The sequence below is a fragment of the Centroberyx affinis genome, unplaced genomic scaffold (genome assembly GCF_046629955.1).
Source record: "Centroberyx affinis isolate AG114_WGS23_722 - 3 ecotype Tasmania unplaced genomic scaffold, CSIRO-AGI_Caff_v1 ptg001206l_1, whole genome shotgun sequence".
In the NCBI taxonomy this organism is placed as follows: Eukaryota; Metazoa; Chordata; class Actinopteri; order Beryciformes; family Berycidae; genus Centroberyx; species Centroberyx affinis.
Window position 1 is genome coordinate 148,944 of NW_027279724.1, and position 20,376 is coordinate 169,319.

Sequence of the window (20,376 nt, forward strand, 5' to 3'; positions counted from 1 at the left end):
TGCAGTAAAGTATACAGAAAAGTATAAAGAAACAGAGCAGAATTTTGCATAAAAACACCGAATCCATAAAAGAGCACATTGGATAGTACAAAAGTACAAAATTGTGTTATATAATTAAAAAGGTAAAAGTACAAATTTTGTTTTGCATATTTCAGCCACTTTCAGCTCCATTTCAAATGATTTTTAAATTAGTAGTTAGTTCTTATATTTTTATTTTTTTTGCAGGTTGATGTAAGCAAGATGACTTTCAGTAGGGTCAATTTTATGTTTGAGCCCTTTCAGGAAAAAAAAAAAAAAGTTTGTGCAGGTCAAGCGTTAACATTAGCCTACATAATATTGCACCCCGATTTGTAGTTGTAATACTTTGAATGACCACTTGGCCGTGCCATCACCTCAATCACTGTCGCATCACCTCAGGTCAACTTTATCTCCCTTTGATAGAGAAATATTTCAGATAAGATATCGCTCTAATTACCGAGCGGAAGTAGTAAACGCACACAAGGTAGGATCCTACAACTCGACCAGAAGGATGTGACTCTATTCTTGTTCTATTTAAATGGCAAAAAGGAGGCACCATGCATACATTCACCCATCACTTCACTGAATTAAGTGTGGGAGGTAGGACCCGCCTCACTTCCTCAATTCCAGTTCTCATCTCAGGGCGGTAGCTAAGATGCGTCAAGCTAGCCAGTGACAGCTACACTGCGACAGGAAGTTAAGCTATGTAGCCTTCAAAATAAAAGCATAAAATTGTACTAGTCGTGTCCACAACAACAATAATCTTCTCGGAATAATCAGTGGAATTATAACATGAAATATGGAGTGAAACTAATTAGATACCAAGATGATTATATCGTATAATGTTGATCAAAACCGCTGCAATATACTTTACGTTCGTTGACAAGAGTTTAGTTTGACATTTTTAACAGGAAGTCGCTTTTTTGTTGTGGTTACCTTGACACTGGTGCTGTAAAGTTCCCGGCAGCAAGTCATCTCACAGTGGCCCTGGGGTGGGAGAGGCGCCGAACAAGTTTCATACATCGTTCCTTTCGGACAAGAAACCGTTTTGTTTTTGTTTGTTTACCATCTGAGGAGACGGCAGTGTGAAGCATGGCTGCTCTTTCAGCCTGGTTCTGGAACGAGAGGTTTTGGCTGCCACACAACGTAACCTGGGCGGATCTCGCAGACCCAGCTCCCGGGGTGGAGTATCCCAAAGCTGGACACTTGCTTTCTGCCTTGCCGCTGGCTTTGGTGATTTTCTTCGTCAGGATATTCTTCGAGAGGTTCGTATAGTACCGCTCCTTTCCTTCAAAAACAGACGCGGGTTGCTAGTTATGAGAGAAACTAATTACACATAACGGACGAGAACGTAACGTTAAGTTTTACGTTACATCAAGGAATGAGGAGCATCAGTAACTTTGGGGTTAACTCAACTTTCTTTTATGTCAAACCGCCATTTGGATAGACATTTAGACCACAGACCCCCGTTTGGTAAAGGATTTCTCCCTCAGACCTCCATCTGAGAAGAGTTGTTGTCTTTCTACGGTGACGTTAGGTAGGTGGGGAGATAACAGTGGAAACCTCTTATCAGAATAGTCATTAAACGTTGCCTTCAAGTGCTAACTTCAAGTGAATGCAGTAATATTGAAAATAAACTAACCCGCATTTTGCTGGGAACGCCCCTGGATCCCTGTTATTGACAACCTGGAAACCCCAGACCCCAGTTTGGGGACCACTGTGTTAACCACTCTGCTTGTGTTATAAGCTAATGTTAGCCTGCTGGTTTGTTTCCTGTAGTCAAACAAACCAACTGGTGCTTGCATGCTAAGAGAGAGAGAGAGAGAGAGAGAGAGAGAGAGAGAGAGAGAGAGAGAGAGAGAGAGATATTCCAAGGCCCTGCCAGCCTGCTGTGCCACATCTCGTCACATAAAGATGGGCAGGGTATCCATCCAGTGGTCTGCTGCTGCCCTGCACAAAGGTGAAGCTGTGCCTTTGTTAGGCGCTAAAAGTAGAGAAGGCACTTGATGATGACATGGCATTCAACACACACACACATACACACATACCCTGGCTTGATACACACACTTGAATGCCAAGCCGCTGCAGGCCTTGCTGCACAACCAAGTGGAGACATGTTATGGAGGCATTTTGCTGTGGCAATGGTTTTGATTATTCATTTGACTATTGCATAGTTGAGAGGTTATCTTATACCCTTCCTCCCATCCCCCCTAGTACAGATAAGGCAGACCCAAGCTTACTATAATACTGATAAGAGGAGGAAGCATTGCAGTCCCACATAAGGCAATTTCAAGGTATGTCTAGCTCTTCTGGGTCAGTCAGTCTGGTATGACAGCCAATCATCCAGACAGAGGAGATGCTGTCCGCCCCCGCCCATAATTCTTGGTTCCTCACAAAGTGTCACATTCGCTCTCTCAAAACAAGCCCTCTTGTTGTGGGGTTTTGGACGTGTTTAGCCCGTTGGCCTGGGGGAAGAGAGAGAGGGAAGTTTGAGTTTGACACAAACATGAGGTCCAGCGAAACGATACCAAGCACTTTGTCATTGTCGGTTTTAGAAAAGGCTTTACCTCTGATGGCATACGGTTGATTGTTTTAAACAGCGTCTCAAAACTCACCTTTTCATGTCAGCCATCTACTGATTTTTTATTTGCTTTGTCTGTCTTGTCAGTATTTCTTTTATCTCTGGCTTTGATTTTATTGTCTGTCTTGTTATCTTATTTCTATTAAGTTTTTTTTATATTGCTGTTGTTCCTTTTGTTGTCAAGCACTTTAACCCTGGTTTCAAAAGGTGCTATATAAATACAGATTTACTTACTTACTGATGATGTCGTTTGATTGACAGAAAGCTTGGCACTTCCTGTCAGGCCTAAACCTAGTCCACTGCCATCCTGTCACTGATACTGTCAGTGGCTACAGTAAAAGCCCGTCCACTTGACTGAAACTTGGACTAGTGTGGTGGAAGAGATGATACAGTGGTTTCACTGAACTCAACACCACACTTCATTCAAGGTTTCAGTGAAATGTTTGTATTGCCATTGATGCGTTAAGGAAAATTGATTAATTTTATAACATTTTGATTGACTGATTGTTTTATTTAGGTAATGATTGCTATTGTTTCTTGTTGCCACACGTGCGTCCGGCATAGGCAGAGCAAAGTGGTGGTCTGGTCCGAACAGAACAGTGTTCCAAGACTTTGATGGATTGATTGATTGATTTTTTTATTATAGTGTTATACACCCAATTCTGGTGCCCAGCCAACATTGGCTTATAAGACATCGTTTAGGCCTACATGAAACACAACAGAGAAAAGAGTTCTTGTTCAAAATAAAAAAAGATATTAAAAGATAAGTAGGCTAATCCAGATATACATGTAGTGGACATCCATCCATCCGACTTTGACAAAAAGAGGCACTATTTCACTTAATCATATAGTGCACTTAGTGCACACAGCCCTCTATTCCATGCTTCAAATAAGAAATGAACAAACTCACATTTCTTAGATCTGAACATAAATTACAACCTGTGTTATACCTGATTATGAACAGTGCACATCATCTTAAAAAGTAAATATTCCTGGAAATGTAAATTGGATAGGTAGCTGGAGTTAGCCTGTATGTCGCCTAGTCACAGACATACGGGGCCAGTCCCAAGCACACTGGAGCCAGCGGCTTGTCTCAGGTGCCAACGATGACTGTCTTTCCCTCTCTCATGTGGTGCTACTCGCCAGGAGAGATAGGGCCCGGCCCTGGCCAGGGTGATGTTATCAGAGACAATTTACTCTGACGCTGCCCGCCGCCCTGCCGGGTGACTGGCTCATTCATTTATTCATCAGAAAAACATCAGACCATGGCTTGGTTTCCTACTCCCCCCACAGAAAGCCACAAGAAACAAACAGGCTTGGTAGTAGTCCATTTCGCTAGCCTCTGCCTCTCTCTCTGTCTCTGCCTCCAAACATATTTGCCTTTGTCCTATATAGGCAACATTTTTATGCATACAAAATTCAAGGAAGCTTATCTGCAGGATCCTCCTCCTACCTGCAGGCAGTTCTTTTCTTCGCTTCAGTGACAGATTTCCTCAACTGAACTATGCCTCTTTTTTAGACCAGCTTCTTCTTGTTTGATGATAATCATTGCTTTGCACTTGGCAGTGACTTTGTAGATAGAATAGTCGTGCTATTTTGTGTGTGCAAGCCTAGGCCCTTCTAAGCCGTGTCATGGGTTGAACGGTGTTAAGACTACAAACAGTGATGTGTATGAGATTATGACTAGCCAGACTTGCCTTGTAATCTGTTGTTGCCCGTTTTGACTTTTGTCTTATAACTAGCAGGTACTCTGCCTGACACACCTCAAAGGGAGGGCTGTGTCTTGTCTCAAGGAAGTAAGGAAGACGCTGTAAACTAAATGTGGACATGTCGCATTAAACATCCTCTTGTTCTGCTCTGTGTTCTGTTTACTGCCCTGGGATCTGGCATTGTTTCTTCCCGGTGTTACCTGTCAGCTCTGTTTTCGCGAAAACACCTTTCAATTTCACAAATCGAATGAAAGCCAGGATTACACCCAGTGCTCCGCTATGAATAGAACCGTGCCTCTGCCTAGGCCGAGGCCTGGGACTGGGAAGTTTTTCCAGTGTCAAGGTTGTAGCTCTTCCCTTCGCAGCCATCGGGGCCACCAGTGTCAGTGTACGCAGACCGTACTGAGCCTGTCTCTTGGTAACGGGCTCTGTGTACGTTAGAGTGGTCAGGTCCTGAGGAGGAACAGGGATGTTTTGACATCTGACATAAATAGATTAGCTTACGTCTCTCGTCTTTCTTTCTCCTGTTGCCGCTGATTGTCCACTGCTTTTCACTGCAGGCTGGCACTAGCATGGGCTGATTTAGTGTATTGATCCTCCTGTTTGTCATAAATTGCAAGGCCTGTGCTTATTAGGGAACCGCTATAGATATGGTCCATTGCCCATATCTGTGGCATAATAGCTCACCTTTTGGCTTACCTACATCCTAACCTTTGGTAACGATTTAATAGATGGATTGATTGTGAGAGAGATAGGCACTTCAAGCCTAATCATGGAGTTAATTCAGGATGACAGAATCAGGCTGGTACGGTGCGTCCCATGCATGACTGTGTTGTCCTTGAGCTCTTAGGCGATCAAAGTGTCAAATCCAGAGGAGACAGAGCACAGTGGCATTGTTGTCACAGAGGCTGCATGCCTGCTCGTTAAACTGTTTTATGTTCAAGGTGCACTTAAACACACAGTGAAGTGCAAGGAGTGAAATGAATTGCCTTGAGTAATGTTTAACAACACAATGTCACATGACACTGAACTATCTGAACTGTTATTCTCTTCCTCCCTGCTTAATGTTTTTTTTTTATTTTGTTTGTTTGTTTCTGCACCTCAATGCCACACAGTCCTTCAGGGTTTTGGGCCAATTCACTTTAAATTCAGTAAATTCAATATGTGAAGTGAAACTGATAAAGCATATGCTTAAAAGTGTCACATATATTAACCATTTGAAAACATTGATGCCTACTCTTAGAAAATGATTGTGCATGAAACTAAGGAACAAAGTTTTAGTTAAAGTTAGGAGTTTTCTTAAGATTTTTGCTTACAGAATAGTTTAATTTTTTGAGTATTTAATCCTTTTTTTTTTTTTAGTTTTTTGGTTTGAAAGCAACGTGACCTAGCCCTGTTATCCACATACATCTCATTGCTCTAAATCGTCGGTTCGGAACGAGATGACCTAAGTACCGAGAGGTAAAGCTGGTTCTTGCTGAGAAACAATAAGAACAGGGAGGACAAGAAGTGTGAGTCCTTATGCCTCAGACAAAAGGCCTTTTTTCCCTCTCTCTGTCCTTCGCCCGTAATGAAACACAATGGCTCAGGTTATTTTGTGGTGAGTGTCAGATTCCCACCACTGGGAAGCCTCTCCTACCACTGACACAATAGAATTTTTATCAGGCTATGGAGGCTTTCACTGCTGCAATGCAACTCGCCATGTTCATTATCGGTGAACCAATACCAGAGGAGCTTGATTTTATCAGGCTGTTAGGCTTAAAGCTGCACTAGGCAAGGATTTTATGTAAAAATGAACCCATCTTATCAGCCTAACACACAAAGTGGGGGGCGTCCCATCCTCCCTAACTGAAACCTTGTGGTTTTGCCCTATTTTTTTTTTTACAACTCTTTTTATTGGGGTTTTCAGAGTTAGACATACAGTCGAAAATAGGAAAAAGAATTTTCAATGCAGATATATATAAAACATGAAAAATAAAAATAAATAAAGAAAGAAAAAAAACGGATATACATGAGAACAGAACAGAGAGTTATCGTACACATATGAGGAAAAAAGGAGTATTGCAAAATAGTTTGTAATTTGCACTTTAATTTTTTGCAAATTCAGTTCAAATATAGACAACACGAAAATGTATTAAGACAAGATTGGTTTTGCCCTATTTGCCCAAATGTAATTCTCATATCGGGTATGTACCACAAGAATCGAGAAACCTAAACTTAAAAAAGCAAAATGCAAACACTCTTCTAAGACAGCTGGACTCACCAACGTTGGCTCTCTCCTTTGGTATAAAGCATCACAGACTGACTAGGTTGGTAAACATGAGCGTGCTGCTGTGGGCAGTTTACTGACGTCACATCACCTTTTGGTATTGAAGTTCAAATTTTTAAAACGGTAACATCTCGCTGCCATTTGGAGCTGCCAGTGTGTAAAGTTGCCTTTAACCTAAGAGAGGTCACTGACACTTGTGTAAAGTGTCCGATGGTGTGTGTGTTTCACCGTTTTTTTTCCCTCATTATAAATTTTTTAAAGAAAATTCTAAGCCATCAAAATTTTTGCAGCTTGAGATTGAGAGTAGAGATGCGCTTTTTCAATTGTTTTCATAGGTATTGGTTCTAAATCCATTTTCTGTAGACAGTCCGAAGGTTTTCAGTTTAACGGTACTTCCTGGAATACTGTTATCATAGCCCTGGGATCGCAAAAGTACTTCAGCTGTCATGTCATGAATTGTACTTTCTTCACCAGTCACTTGTCACATAGGAGGGAGGTACCTACATTAGTCCTTCGCTTCACCTGACAGCTTGTTAGCATCGTTTGCATTCCTCAGTAAAGCCAAGCGGCATAGCCAGCTGCAAGGTTGACAATCCACCGTAAAGCTAGACTTCACAATGCAATCTCAGACAGTTAAATCAATATTTGTCAATATGGCAGGTCATGGAATTTCTGAAATATTGTTGGATTTTGAGAAATGCAGGCTTATCAGGAATATCAGGGAATTTTTTTTCATTTTGCAGGAAACTACTGGAATGTGTCTTATAGCTTGTTTCATACACTTTCATTGCATTAGACTGTGGTTACCAGCAGTCCTTTACATTCAGTCAGTGAGGTTTTTACCAGGGTCAAGGTCAAGCCAAAATGTTTTCAGCACAGTATTTAGTTCTTGAATCCTCTTCATAGGTAATAAGATGTAAAGAGAAGAGACTGAATTCAACCAGACTTATGCCTTGAGAATTATTCTTAGCTGAAAAACAGTACTGCCATGTCATGAAGGAACTGAAATTGTTAGGTCATGGAAACGCTCTGTAGAAGTCAAAATCATGGAAAAGTGATGGATTTTTTCACCACTTGCAAGGTGCAAACACTGGCATGAACAACTGGCTCTCAATCTGCAACGTCAACGAGAGTCCAGCCCCTGCGACAATGAACTGGAGACTGACCTTATTAACTCAGAGCTATTACATCCATATGAGCTTTATTGTATTGCTTGTATACCTGTAAAAGCATTTTGGTTACCACCACTATGTCTATGAAGTAAGTTTGTCATTCAGTGTCAGTGGCTTCAGATCTTTTCTCTTCATGACATCACCGAAGTCTCTGGACTCTCGGGTCGCTTGTTTTCTGGCTTTCAGAGAGGCATGTTAATGTTCACAAATCTAGATGTAATGGTTCAAGATCACAGAAATGTGTTTGTTCAAGCGTGGGTTTTCTTTTTAATTTTTCCTGTGCCAGCGCACAGCCTTGTAAATGATTGGCTTGGCCTTTTTATTCAACTTGACTAGATCAAAAAAAAGGAGAAAAATAGGTTCACACACAGAGCGTTCAGATTTGGCCCGACAACAGTTATTGCTATGTTCTTGAATTCTGAGAGCGTGAAGGACCAAGGATCCTGGACCAAGGACAATGATCACTGATTGAATACCATTCAAATCATCAGCCAAACAAAATGCAAAGTAGGCTAGCCTCTCTTATCGCACACACACACGCACACTGAAGGAAGCATATCTGTCAAGCCAAACTTAATTTCCTTATTTTCACAATTTTCTTACTTCACCTGCACACAAATGAAGCATAAAGTTCTCGTACTCCTGTCTGTCCCTACACCTCATCTTCCCCCTCTCTTTTGCTTTCTCTCTCTCTCTCTTCCTCTCTCTGTCCGACCCGGGACTTTATTCAGGAAGTATTTATTTGCCATGGAATAGATGTCATAGCATGAATATGAAACAGCACTTCAGTGTTTATCAAACGGGTCCAGTGTGTTTTTCTTACAGAACTAATGTGTATCTTTTGGACAACAGCGTGTGACCGTTCATCTCTGATGTCTTGACCTCTGTGACAGATTCATTGCCAGCGGCTGTGCCCAGAGTCTCCGCATTCAGGCGGACGTTGGACGAAGAGCTCAGCCCAATGCAGTGCTGGAGAAAGTGTTTACATCCATCACAAAGGTACACCAACCGTTATTGTTGTCTTTGGTTTCTTTCTGACTGCTGTTTTTAACCCCTTTACCTTCGTTTTAGGTCGCACCATATATGGAGCAAACACATTTTGTGTTTATATTTGTCTTTACCAGGGTTTTCCATCACTACACTGTAAACTGAATCAGTTCTTGAAGTGGATTTTCTTCTACATTCACAACCTGGAAATTGTCTGCCTTTATTCTCTCTGCAAAGGCTGTTTTAAGAGGGAAGGCTCCATCATTGCTATGTGAAATGCAGTTTCAATTTATATTTTAAATCAAGCAAATTGACCTCAACCCTTGACTCTACCTGCCCTCAAAGGCTCAGTCTGGAATAGCAGTAGTGTCACCTATAGTTGATGTTTATTTCATTGGCCTTAGAAATCTCTCTCTCAAATTTATTGAGCGCTGTAATTACATAAAGCTGCCAATATGTGCATACAGTCGGACATGATATACTCAAAAAATTATGGATCCTGGCATGAAATCAACCAAAGGCCGAAAAAGGCAGTGTTAGGTAATTGTCCTCAGTGCCCTGCGTCCCTGTAAATCTCAATCTCCTTCTCACTGTAATATGTCTTTTACTGCCTCTCACAATAATATGTCACAGTAATATGTCTTTTACTGCCTCTCAACTCTTTCATCTCTTTCAAACCCTGCAAGCTACACATTACCTTCATTGTAAAATGCCGCAAAGGAAGGGTTAGTTGAGGTTGTTTAGCCGAGCTGTACAACATAGCAGTGCATGATATAGGTACATGCCCCATAGTGTGTTAGGGAAGGCTTTGTTTAGGAAGTGTTTCATAATGAGTCACTTAGTAAAGTGTCATTCAGTAAATGCAAGTGTCAGTTAGCATTTCTACACCTCCACCCACCCCACCCCCACCCCCATCCCCCAAAAAGATGAGGCCTTTTCTGTCATTTATTTGAAGCCATTTCTCTGTTACTATTCCTGATTTGTTTTTCTTTTGCTACACTGCCTGGAAATTTGAAAAAAAAGGGGGTGGGTGGGGGCTAACATGTGACTCAGGGGGGCTGGATCCAGACAGTGAAACTAATTGTTTGTTAATGAAACAAATCATCTTTGCTGGAAACAAGACGAAACAGGGTCACATGGATTTTGTTTGGGGGATGGAAATTCCATTGGAGGAAATGAACTTGGGCACATCCGCGCATGACGAAACAATTATGCAAGAATACACGTCTGCCCGAATAGTTACTTAACAACATTTGCAGGAAGTGTTTTCAGTTCTATTGTGGCTGTTTTTCAGGTTTCACTGAATCTTCTGAGTGCAGATATTGTCCCGATAACTCCCGCACATGCTTAGCACACACACATTCTTGTTTCATTCAGTTATGTTGAGAGTGTCTGTGATTAAATGTGAATTAAATGTTTGCTGAAGCATCTCTCCTCTCTCTCTCTCTCTCTCTCTCTCTCGCTCTCTCTCTCTCTCTCTCTCTCTCTCTCTCTCTCCACAGAACCCAGACTCACGGCATCTGGATGGGTTGTCCAAGCAGCTGGACTGGGAGGTGCGGAAGGTCCAGCGTTGGTTCAGGCACCGCAGGAACCAAGACAAACCCAGTACACACACTAAGTTCTGCGAGAGCATGTAGGTTAATGCCCACTGTGTTCACCTTTGACCTCTCTGCAGACCTGAGCACACCATCGCTGTGTTTATTTCCGTGTGGGTGTGGTGTGACAGCGGTGTGTCTGTCTGTATGTTTGAGTTTCATGCGTTGCTGTTCCCTCAGATCAGTTGTGTTGTCTGGTTAGTGATTTATTTGGTCTTTCCTTCACTCCTAGGTGGCGGTTTACATTTTATCTGTGCATATTTACCTATGGGATCCAGTTTCTGTGGCAGGTGAGCTCGTCCGCAGATCTGGCTGGGAAACAGTGACGATCGGGAAGGAGAAATTCGCTTTGTTTGTTTTTCATAGATGATATTTGATGGGCTTGTTTTATTTCTGTGGATAATAGCATTAGCATTTGTTTGCTGAACTAATGTGCGTGCTTGTATTGGTTTTTGTGCAGTCGCCTTGGATGTGGGATACGCGGCATTGTTGGTACAGTTACCCCTATCAGGTGAGATGCAGCTCTACGCTCACAATAGCCACTGATTGCTTAATAACCTCTTGTGTGTTTTGGATAGTCTCGTACATGAAGGGGCTCATTTCCCAGGCACAGAGTAAACTTAATCATGTTATAATCCTATTATATCACTGACTGACCATGCGCAGAAAAGTGGCGAGTGTTGATTTTTTTCCTTACCCTCCTCCCTTTACCTGTATGTGGATGGTACTGAGGAAGCATTGTCAATGTCTCTGGGTTGATGACACTGTATCATGTTGATTTTAGATCCATTATATATATTTCATTCAATTTATTTAAAAAAACGATAGTTCCTTCCGGTCCTCAGTTCTGATTGTCTGAGACATGTTATGCATTGGTTAGCAACCATGTTGCTTAGCTATTGAACATGAAGTATATTGTTTGTCGAAAGATAAATATTTAATTATTATTATGTTAAATAACTATTGCTTAAAAATCTAACATTTATTTAACGTTTGAGTTGTAAAGGACGGCCTCTCATGGCATCAAGGTGGTTCATTTGGACGCATGCTGTGTTGTTTTGCGAAGTTGTGGGTTTGAATTCGTTGCACAGTGTTTGTCAAATGTCATCCACTCACTCTCCAATCTTTCCTTTTAGCAGAAATGTCTTAAAAAAATAAACAATTTAAAAACACCTTAATAAATCAAAGAAATGCCTTCACAATGACCTTAATGACCTGTCTACCCTCTCTCTACGTGTCTAGCTCCTGACTCCGGGGCTTTACCACTACTATGTGACAGAACTGGCTTTCTACTGGTCACTCATGTTCTCGCAGTTCACCGACATCAAAAGGAAGGTGAGGGGAACAACAAAAAGGGAAAGTGCTATCAGGGATGGCTATAGCTGCCACTCCCTGTTGAACATTTGTTAATACGCTTCCTCATTTGCCAGTGAGTGTTTGTGTGTTGGTGTGTGTGTGCGTGTATGTGTGTATGAGGCAAAGTTTTTCAAATGTGTGCATGGATGTCATGCATTAAGACTAAAGTTGATTCTAGTTTGCTTTGTGACAAGCTGTTACAATTGTGTTCATTTGAGAAGGTCACATGATTTATTGGTGGGGGGGGGGGGGGGGGGGCACAATCTGTGAATGCCTCGTAGTTTCAGCATGTGGGCAACAACTGTCATGTGATGGCAGGATGGAAAAGGCCTAACTCTAATAGAATTACAGAAATTCCACAGAATAGCCAAGGGTTGGAGCTGGGGCTAGTTGGGGCCAAAGACACTTTGTTTCAGTTGTGTTATACAGCCAATTAGTGGAATGTGATAGTGAAAAGTAGGCCAGTGCTGCTTGTTTTAAGGTGCAGGCTGGAAGAATCAGGAGCTGAAAGCTGAGAGGCAGCTGTTCATGTTCTTTGTGTGATTGAATTATCTTATTCATAGTGTGATGCTCACAGGGAGCAGTTACAACTGATTGCTTCAGTAGATTTGTGTCTTTCAAGCTAAAGGCTGTTATTAATATTGGAAATTCCAACAAGCCTAATCTTTTTCACTATTTCACCTTTGCTCAACCAGGGTAGTCACATTGTGATGAAAATCTCCTTTTGAGTTTAGCCCTAACCACGAAGGCATTGTGTAAATTTACACATTAAACAACAAGGAACAAAACATACATAGAAAAATCCAAGATGATAAAGGTAAAGGATCCAGCATTCCAGCAAGCAGTGGCCATAAAGTTAACTGTGGTTGATGCCTCTAATTTCAAATTTAAACTGGCCAAGACTAGTGAGATGACCAAGTCAAGACCTTGCAGTGAGTTCCATAAGGATCATGGGAGTTACACATCACTGGCTTTCCTAACTCAGTCCTTGTAATAGGAACTTCAGCCTTTATTAAATGGCCAAGATCTCAGCCTGTATTCTCCACAATGACTTGGCAAAAAGAGTGAAGTGCTTAGATTGGCAAGTGCCTTAAAAGGGGTTGTACAAAAATGCCAGTGTTTTTATGGCAGTCCAGCTTGGCTATTCTTGTTTTACATACTGCACAGTGGTAATCTTGGTATAGTAATAGACTTTAGAAAAATCTGAATATATTTCTGAAACTTGTTAAAAACAAGAGAAGGATTCATATATTGTGTGAATGGTATGTGAAGAGTGTGTTTTTCCATATAACACCCTTGCACTGTGCTAATGTCAGCCCAGATGACTTAGCTGTCAAATGCACATGTCACCTGTCAGTGTTGTGGGCTCTTAAGTCTCTGCCTGTTTGTTTGTCTTGGATTCTTCTGAGGTGTTAACCTTTGACCTTAATCTTCTCCCTCAGCCTCAGGCTGCATAAATCGAGCTCCGCTGTTGAGTCAGATGCTAAAATAACTGTTGTAGCTGTCTGATTCCTCTGAAAGGGTGAAAATTGTCTGTTTAGAAATGATGGTGATAAAATTTGGCACATGCATGAAATAGGTTTGTTCCGCATTGGTTGGATGTTACACTTTGGTAAATGTACAACCGTGAAGGGTATTAAGGAGGGCAAAGGGTTGCCAAGGAGACAAAATGCAATAAAAATTAGGAAGGGGAACCACTTCCAATGCAAAAAGCAGTGCTGCCTGAGGAAGAGTGTATCGACTCAAAACGTGTTACCTAAAGCATGCATGCATTGTATAGCCATATTTACTGTTCCACTGCCTATATACACATTTCTATCTTTGTGAAAGTTAACTTGAATAAATAATTTGCATCAACAGTGGTTCCCCGCCCCATACTTTCTATACTAAGGTAAAAACCATGAGCCTAGGTCATGTTCTGACAAAAAAAGCTCACTGCTCCCTTATGTGCCCTACATTAAAGGTTCTACATGAAGCATTTCAACATTAATAAATCATTACCACATTAATTGAGACATTATTATAATTACCATTAACAAATGACACCATCATCGAGATGACTGGCAGCCTCTACTGTATTGCATTTTACATGTTGTCTCACCGGGTTGGAATTCGCGAGAAATCTGCTGGATTGTGTTACGGCACAAATGGATATTTCTGTATGGCACAAAACGGGAACCGTTATACTTTGCAAGTAATACACAACTTTATTCCAGTTCCACATAATTCAACTGCATAATTTCAACTTCATGTTAGCTTACCTCGTCAGAATGGATATTCAGTGTTATCAAGGTTTCTGTTGTCAGCTTTCATCCTTGTTCTTGCTCTTCGAAACAAACGCACACAGAGAGATGCCAGGGACAGTGAGGAGGGACAAGTAGCAACATCCTCTTTGTGACAGTAACCAGTGGGGTTAATGGGAAATGTGGTCTTAACTTTGAAAGACACAAAATGCTTTTAATCCACAATCATTGTTGCTTTGGTTATAAATCAGTCATTACCCTCGGTGGGGAAACAAGGAGCAGGGAGCTACTTAAAAATGCACTTTACAACCACACAACACACACAAGACAAAATGACAGGAAAACACACATGCTGATCTGCCCTCTCCCTTCTTACATGCAGGACTTCCTGATCATGTTCATCCATCACCTGGCCACAGTGAGCCTGATCAGCTTCTCCTATGCCAACAACATGCTGCGAGTGGGGAGCCTGGTCATGTGTGTCCACGACGCCTCTGACTTCTTGCTAGAGGTCAGTCAGACACAGTGGTGACTGAAAACCGCTGTCTTGCATAGAGTGGCCACACACTGCAAGATTTCTCTAACTAAACTGAGAAAGTTCCACGTTCAAGACTTGGATGTTTGGAGAGGAGCATTTAAGTAAAAACAGTGATGTAGGGTTGCACAATCAATCATATATAATTACACTCAGTAGCCACTTTTTAAGGTGTTTTAAGACCACAGGTAGTAAGAGGTAGGACCCATTTTGTGTCCAGGACAGCCTGTATTCTTCGTGGCATGGATTCAGCAAGGGGCTGGAGGCGTTCCAAAGGGACTTTGGTTCATGCTGACTCCATAATGTCACTCAGCCCCTGCAGATTTTTCTGGCAGCACATTCATGCTGCCAACATCCCATTCCACCTTGAACGAGTCTCTCCGTTCTCCTCTGACCTCACTCGTCGGTGAGGCATTTCTGCTCCCAGGATTGCAGCTGACCGACTGTTTTGTTCAACGCACCATTCTCGGTAAACGAGGCACTGGAGTGCATGAAAGTCCCAGAGAAGGTTGACCGTTTCTGAGATTCTGGAACCGTTGCATCCGGCACAAATGATCATACCACATTCAGAGTCACTTAAATCACACGTCTTGCCCAAACTGTACTTCTCAACTCTGACATGCATGCTTTATACTTCTGCTTTATTTACACATGAGCTGTTTGCATAAACCTAATAAAGTGGCCACTGAGTGTATTATCAAGGCTAATAATTATTGTATTTCAGTCATTGTGATCACAGTATCTCGGATAATAATCAGGATGATCATTTTAGCCATAATCATGCAGTGATGTGGGATTCATAAATGGGACTAAATCTGGTCAGATTCTTGTGCTCACATAGATTGGCACTGAATGACTAAATGACTGACTAAATTGGTGTGACACACTGAGAGCCAGTCAGATTCATTCTGCAGATTTAGTCCCAAATAATTTTTTCCACAACCTTTTACAATATCAGAGCGAACGTTCTGCATCAGATCAGCGTTTGTCTCTGCAGCTTTCTCATTGTACCCTGACGTTGAATATTTCTACCTAATTATTTCAGGAAATTTTGTGGTGTTTTTCCACCCTCAGACACAGTGGAGTGGAGACTATAGAGAATGAGTCTGGTTACATGTTAAAATCTTTCTTTTAAATGAAGAGTAACCCAAACATAAATAGTAATAAACATAAGCAGTAGAACCTGACAATAACTTTCACTGTTGATGACCTACTTTTCATGTGGTTAATGGTAGTAAAAGTGATTCGACGACACATGATTAACTGCAGTCCCACATTAAATGTAGTTTCCTTTTAGTGCCACAGGACATTGTTCAGTAGCCTTTTTGCTATAGATCTGTAGGCTTACTAAACAATGAAAATGACATGTGATTGTTTTCTAGTGTTTCCAGTCACTTCCAGTTGGCTGAAACCCAAACAGATAGGAGTAAGAGCCAAGGAATTTGGCGGGGTTAATGTGTGTGAAATAAATTCTGCAGTTTACAGGAGCACGAAGCTTATCATTAAGTGTTGTCTTTCTCATTTTCTTTTTCAACAGGCAGCCAAGCTGGCCAACTATGCCAAGTACCAGCGCTTGTGTGACTTCCTGTTCATTGTGTTTAGTGTGGTATTCTTCATCACACGGCTCGTTATATTTCCAATATGGTATGTGCTCCATGACAACTGCATAGTTAGAATAAATATATTTTAATCACTCTACAATTACATCCATCAGTTTAGTAATGCACAAGACATACTTCAAAGTAAAATGTTTTTATCTCATGCTTTCCCGGCAAAGTAATGTCTTTAGTTTTGCTACCTTCCACTTTCCACTTTCCACTTTGCAACAGCAGGTTTGGTTAACAGCTCATCTTTTTAAATGTGTAAATAACACTCTCTTTAAAATATACTTCTGAAAGCAACTGCTTTAGGTGGAGAAAATAGTAGAGATCTCAGAGATAATGAGTTACACTGGTCAGCACCACACAGCCTCAAGTCTATACTCTGCTCCCTAAATGTATTCTAGGTGACATGTGAGATGGAAAACCACCAGCCTCTGTTGTTTAGAAATAATTGTAACGTAATATAACTACAACCAGTGTGAAAATCAGATGGTGAAATTTCCAGGGAGCCAATCCTACCAACAGAATAATTATCATCAGTAGATTCATCTTCTGCTTCCTAGCCAGTGCATTGAGACCTACACGATGTTTAGAGTTGGTCTTCTGTGGAGCTGTTTAGATGGCGATTATTCCTCGACAGGGACCTGGGTGTTGAAGCTCCCTCTCTAGAGAGACAGACAATAGGGAACCTATCATTGGCGAAGGTAACCTGAGCAGCTATATTCAATGTCTTGGTGTGGATGAGGGATGATGCTAGTGTTGCTGCTGCAGTTACCCTGGACTGAAATCCATACCACTACCTGGGGGAGCAGGTCTGTTGACAACCTCCTGTCACTCAACTGGATTTAAAGGAAGACATGAGCTCACCTCCACTCACTTAATATTACAGTAGATCTGTGGCACTCGCCTGCTTGGTTGTGCTGTTGCTACATGGCATCCAAGAGGGAATTTCAGCCTGCACTGCTTTGATAGGCCTCATCGGAAGAGCAGCAGATAATAATATGAAAGTACAGCTTGCCAACTTATTGCTCCCACTGGGATGAATTATTTTGTGTGTGTATGACAGAGAGACAGAGCGCGCGAGTGAGACTATTATATAAATTTGTGAGTTCACGTGTACACCTTCTCGCATCCCTGTTTTCCAGGATCCTGAACACCACTCTGTTTGAGAGCTGGGCCATCATCGGACCGTACCCGTCCTGGTGGCTCTTCAACTCCTTACTGCTGATCCTCCAAGTGCTGCACATCATCTGGTCCTACCTCATAGCCCGCATAGCCCTAAAAGCCATGCTGCGGGGCAAGGTGGGTCACAGCATGGAGGGGTACATAACCAGTCAGATGTTCTATGACGCTGTGCAGAGGTGGCAGCCGTCCTACACGTCTCACTTTTTTACTGCACAAGGGGAATTTTAAGTCTTGTTCTCTTTTCAGCTATCAGTATACACAAGTAATCGTCCGGTGAGAGGTTGTCTTAGAGTTTAGTGTCACAAGTTTAGTTCTGCTTAACTACATTTGAGGAAGAATGGGCTGCAGCGGCCAATGCAGCACGTCTGTGAGAGTGTCAGGATAGGTGCATGGTAAAGGACTCCGGACTGGGCCTGCCCACTGTGTCCAGGCTAGTGGCACATACTGTACAACACAGGAATGTCCTGAGGTTTAGTGCAGTCCAAACTTTATACAAACTTTTTCTCAAGGGACCTAGATTTTAAAAATAGTTTCACATGATTCAGAACTGCAAGCTATTGTGTGAACTAACCTTAATAGAAAACCTTTTGTCCTTAAAAAGTTTTACTCAGCTGAACTTTTGCAGTGACATAGGAAGACTTTGGAAACACAAGTATTATAGTTATTAGCTAAGAACTTATTAGTATTATACGTAATTTATCAGAATAATTTGTCTGACTAATGTTTGTGTGGCAGTGAAGCACCTTTGGTCCCAATGTAGACACTGGTTTGATGAATAGTGCTTTAAACAATACGTAAAAACAATTTTGCAATGGCTATACAGCAGTCAAACAAATAGATAATAGTGCAAGCCAGGCATCTGCGGATGACGACAGAGCATTGATAGAAATCAATGACATAACTCTATAGCTATTGGTGCAGAACCTGCTGCCTCTACACTTTATTTCCATCTGTTCCTGACTGTGTCTCATTCTTTCTGCAGACGCAGTTTGTCTCCTCTCCCTCTGGAATGAGAGAGAGAGATCCTGTCTTTCTGTCTCTCTTTGTCCACTGAGCGCTCCTCCACTTCTCTCTTGCTTCTCTTCGTTTGCTCTGTCCGCTTGAGAACTTTACCTTCTCTGTTTTCTGCTGTAAGTCTCTGTTCATTCCTTCTATTAGGATTCCTTTCACACGTTCCTAATTGAATCATTCCTGCCCAATCCCATAAGGATTCATTGTAGTTTTAGTTCACTTAATTGGATAGCTGTTGCAGTAAATCAATATTTATTTTCACCCCCGTCCGCAAGCTGAGGAAAAAAAAATGCATGTGATTGCAGGAGGATAGTGGCAAATGATGGGTAATGCAGTAATGGTGTTATGAATGTCAGGTATGTCCAACTGTTTCTCATTAGTCAGGAGCAGGTTGAAATTGCCCCACACCACCACCCTGTGGTTATAATGCACACAGGCATTTTTGCATAAATAGCATAGGAATTGCATTTTTCAACAGAAACTTATTTCCAACAGTAGCAGCCTGAATATATTTATTTTACCTTAAAGCTGCACTAGGAAATATTTTTATGTAAAATACACCCATCTTATCTGCCTAAATCACAAAGTGGGGCTTCAACAGAGAAGAGTGTCCTATCCCCCCTGATTGTGACGCTGTAGTTTCACCCCATCTTCCCAAATTAAATTCTGGTGTTGAAACTAATGAGCAAAATACAAACTGTCTCCCAAACAGTAGAGAGGGAGCGCTCCGTCCAGATAAAGCTGGTATAAAGCATCACAGACCTGCTGGGTTGGTAAACATTAGCGCGCTGTGTGCAGTTTACTGATGTCACGTTACATGATTTCTGGGTATTGAAGATCAAATTTGTCAAACGGTTTATCTCTCAGTGCCATGTGGAGCCGCCAACGTGCAAAGTATCCTAGTGCAGCTTAACAATCAACACTAAATCACGTAAGGCAGGCAAAGGGTTGTTGTCCCAAAAAGTGATGTCAAATCAGGTGTTTTGCCTTTGACAGATGATGCAAAACACCTGCTTTGACATCAGTGCCTGGAGTGTGGCCAGAAGTGCAACATGCTTGAAGGTTTTCAACCCATAGAGAGCAGTGCAACAACACTTTCCTGCCTTATGTGACTTAGTGTTTGATTTGAATGAACTGTCTCCAGATATATCACCACGCATTAGTGTCTGTCCTAAGTTAGACAGTTTTTGTTTATTTCTCTGTAGTGTTACAAAACAAATTATATCCTCCAAGAACTATGACTAACATCTATATATCTGCCCCCTACCATCTTGCCTGCCAGGTGTGCAACGATGTCCGCAGCGACATCGAGAGCAGCTCAGAAGAAGAGTCGGACGCGCCCAGAGAAGGCCTCAGAGCCTCCCCACATACGCCCAAGGGAGAGAACGGCACCAACGGCCACTGTGCCGCTACCAAAGCCAGAGCACAGAACCACAGCAGCTGGTGACACGCAGGTGGCAAGCTGAAGTTTGTCCCCCACAACGTCTTGAAGAGCTCTTCCTCTCTTAAGTCTATTCCCTGGACGTTCCAAAGCTTCGGCATCACACGTTCACACACACACACACACACACACACACAGTCTCTTATCATACACTGACAGTGAGCGCGCACAGATGTGTTTGTGAACGGATGAGGGATACACTGACACTAAGGCCATCCAGAGCCCCGTAATGACACAACTCCAGAAGTGAACTGAGATGATAAAAAAGAAAAATCAGTTGAAAAGCAAGTGATTTGCATAACCTTATTTTTCCAAGTGAATGGGATATTTGTGTTTTTTTGTTTGTGCTGAGTTTTGCTGCAGACCGTTGGTTTCAATGTTCTCTCCCAGTTTTATTGGTCAGATGAACTTGAGTGAACTTGAGTTTTTTTACCCTTTGTGACTTTTTGTTCCGTTTTACTGTTTTTTACTACTTCTTCTGAGACCAAATGTTTATGAAATTGTTTGTCTAATGTTTAATGTACAGTGTTGCCTGTACTTTGACGTCAACTGCCTTTAGAGGAATCCAGGTGTGAGGACTGTACAAAATGTCTGGTATCACGTTCTCACTTGAGTGCCTTGTAAAAAAAAAAAAAAATGTATTTCCAAATATATTCAGTTGTTGAAAGATTGC

At 41.8% G+C, this 20,376-nt stretch overlaps 1 protein-coding gene across 2 annotated transcripts; it reads left to right on the forward strand.

The window, feature by feature from the left end:
- The first annotated feature begins 974 nt into the window (after positions 1–974).
- Positions 975–20,266, forward strand: cers5 (ceramide synthase 5). 2 transcript variants are annotated; one of them, XM_071524594.1, is made up of 10 exons: positions 975–1,283; positions 8,643–8,748; positions 10,239–10,369; positions 10,564–10,621; positions 10,792–10,842; positions 11,574–11,666; positions 14,313–14,441; positions 16,003–16,109; positions 17,212–17,368; positions 19,545–20,266. In XM_071524594.1, the coding sequence occupies exons 1-10, from the start codon at positions 1,111–1,113 to the stop codon at positions 19,707–19,709; spliced, it is 1,170 nt and encodes a 389-aa protein (XP_071380695.1). In that variant the 5' UTR covers positions 975–1,110; the 3' UTR covers positions 19,710–20,266. The 2 variants fall into 2 exon arrangements, with proteins under 2 accessions (XP_071380695.1, XP_071380696.1); XM_071524595.1 differs by lacking the exon at positions 14,313–14,441.
- The last annotated feature ends 110 nt before the right edge of the window (positions 20,267–20,376 follow it).

Coding starts and splice junctions, on each gene's coding strand:
- cers5 (XM_071524594.1), top strand. CDS start 1,111: ATGGCTGCTCTTTCAGCCTGGTTCTGGAACGAGAGGTTTTGGCTGCCA. Junction 8,749..10,238: donor TGTTTACATCCATCACAAAG/GTACACCAACCG, acceptor CTCTCTCCACAG/AACCCAGACTCACGGCATCT. Junction 17,369..19,544: donor AAGCCATGCTGCGGGGCAAG/GTGGGTCACAGC, acceptor CTTGCCTGCCAG/GTGTGCAACGATGTCCGCAG.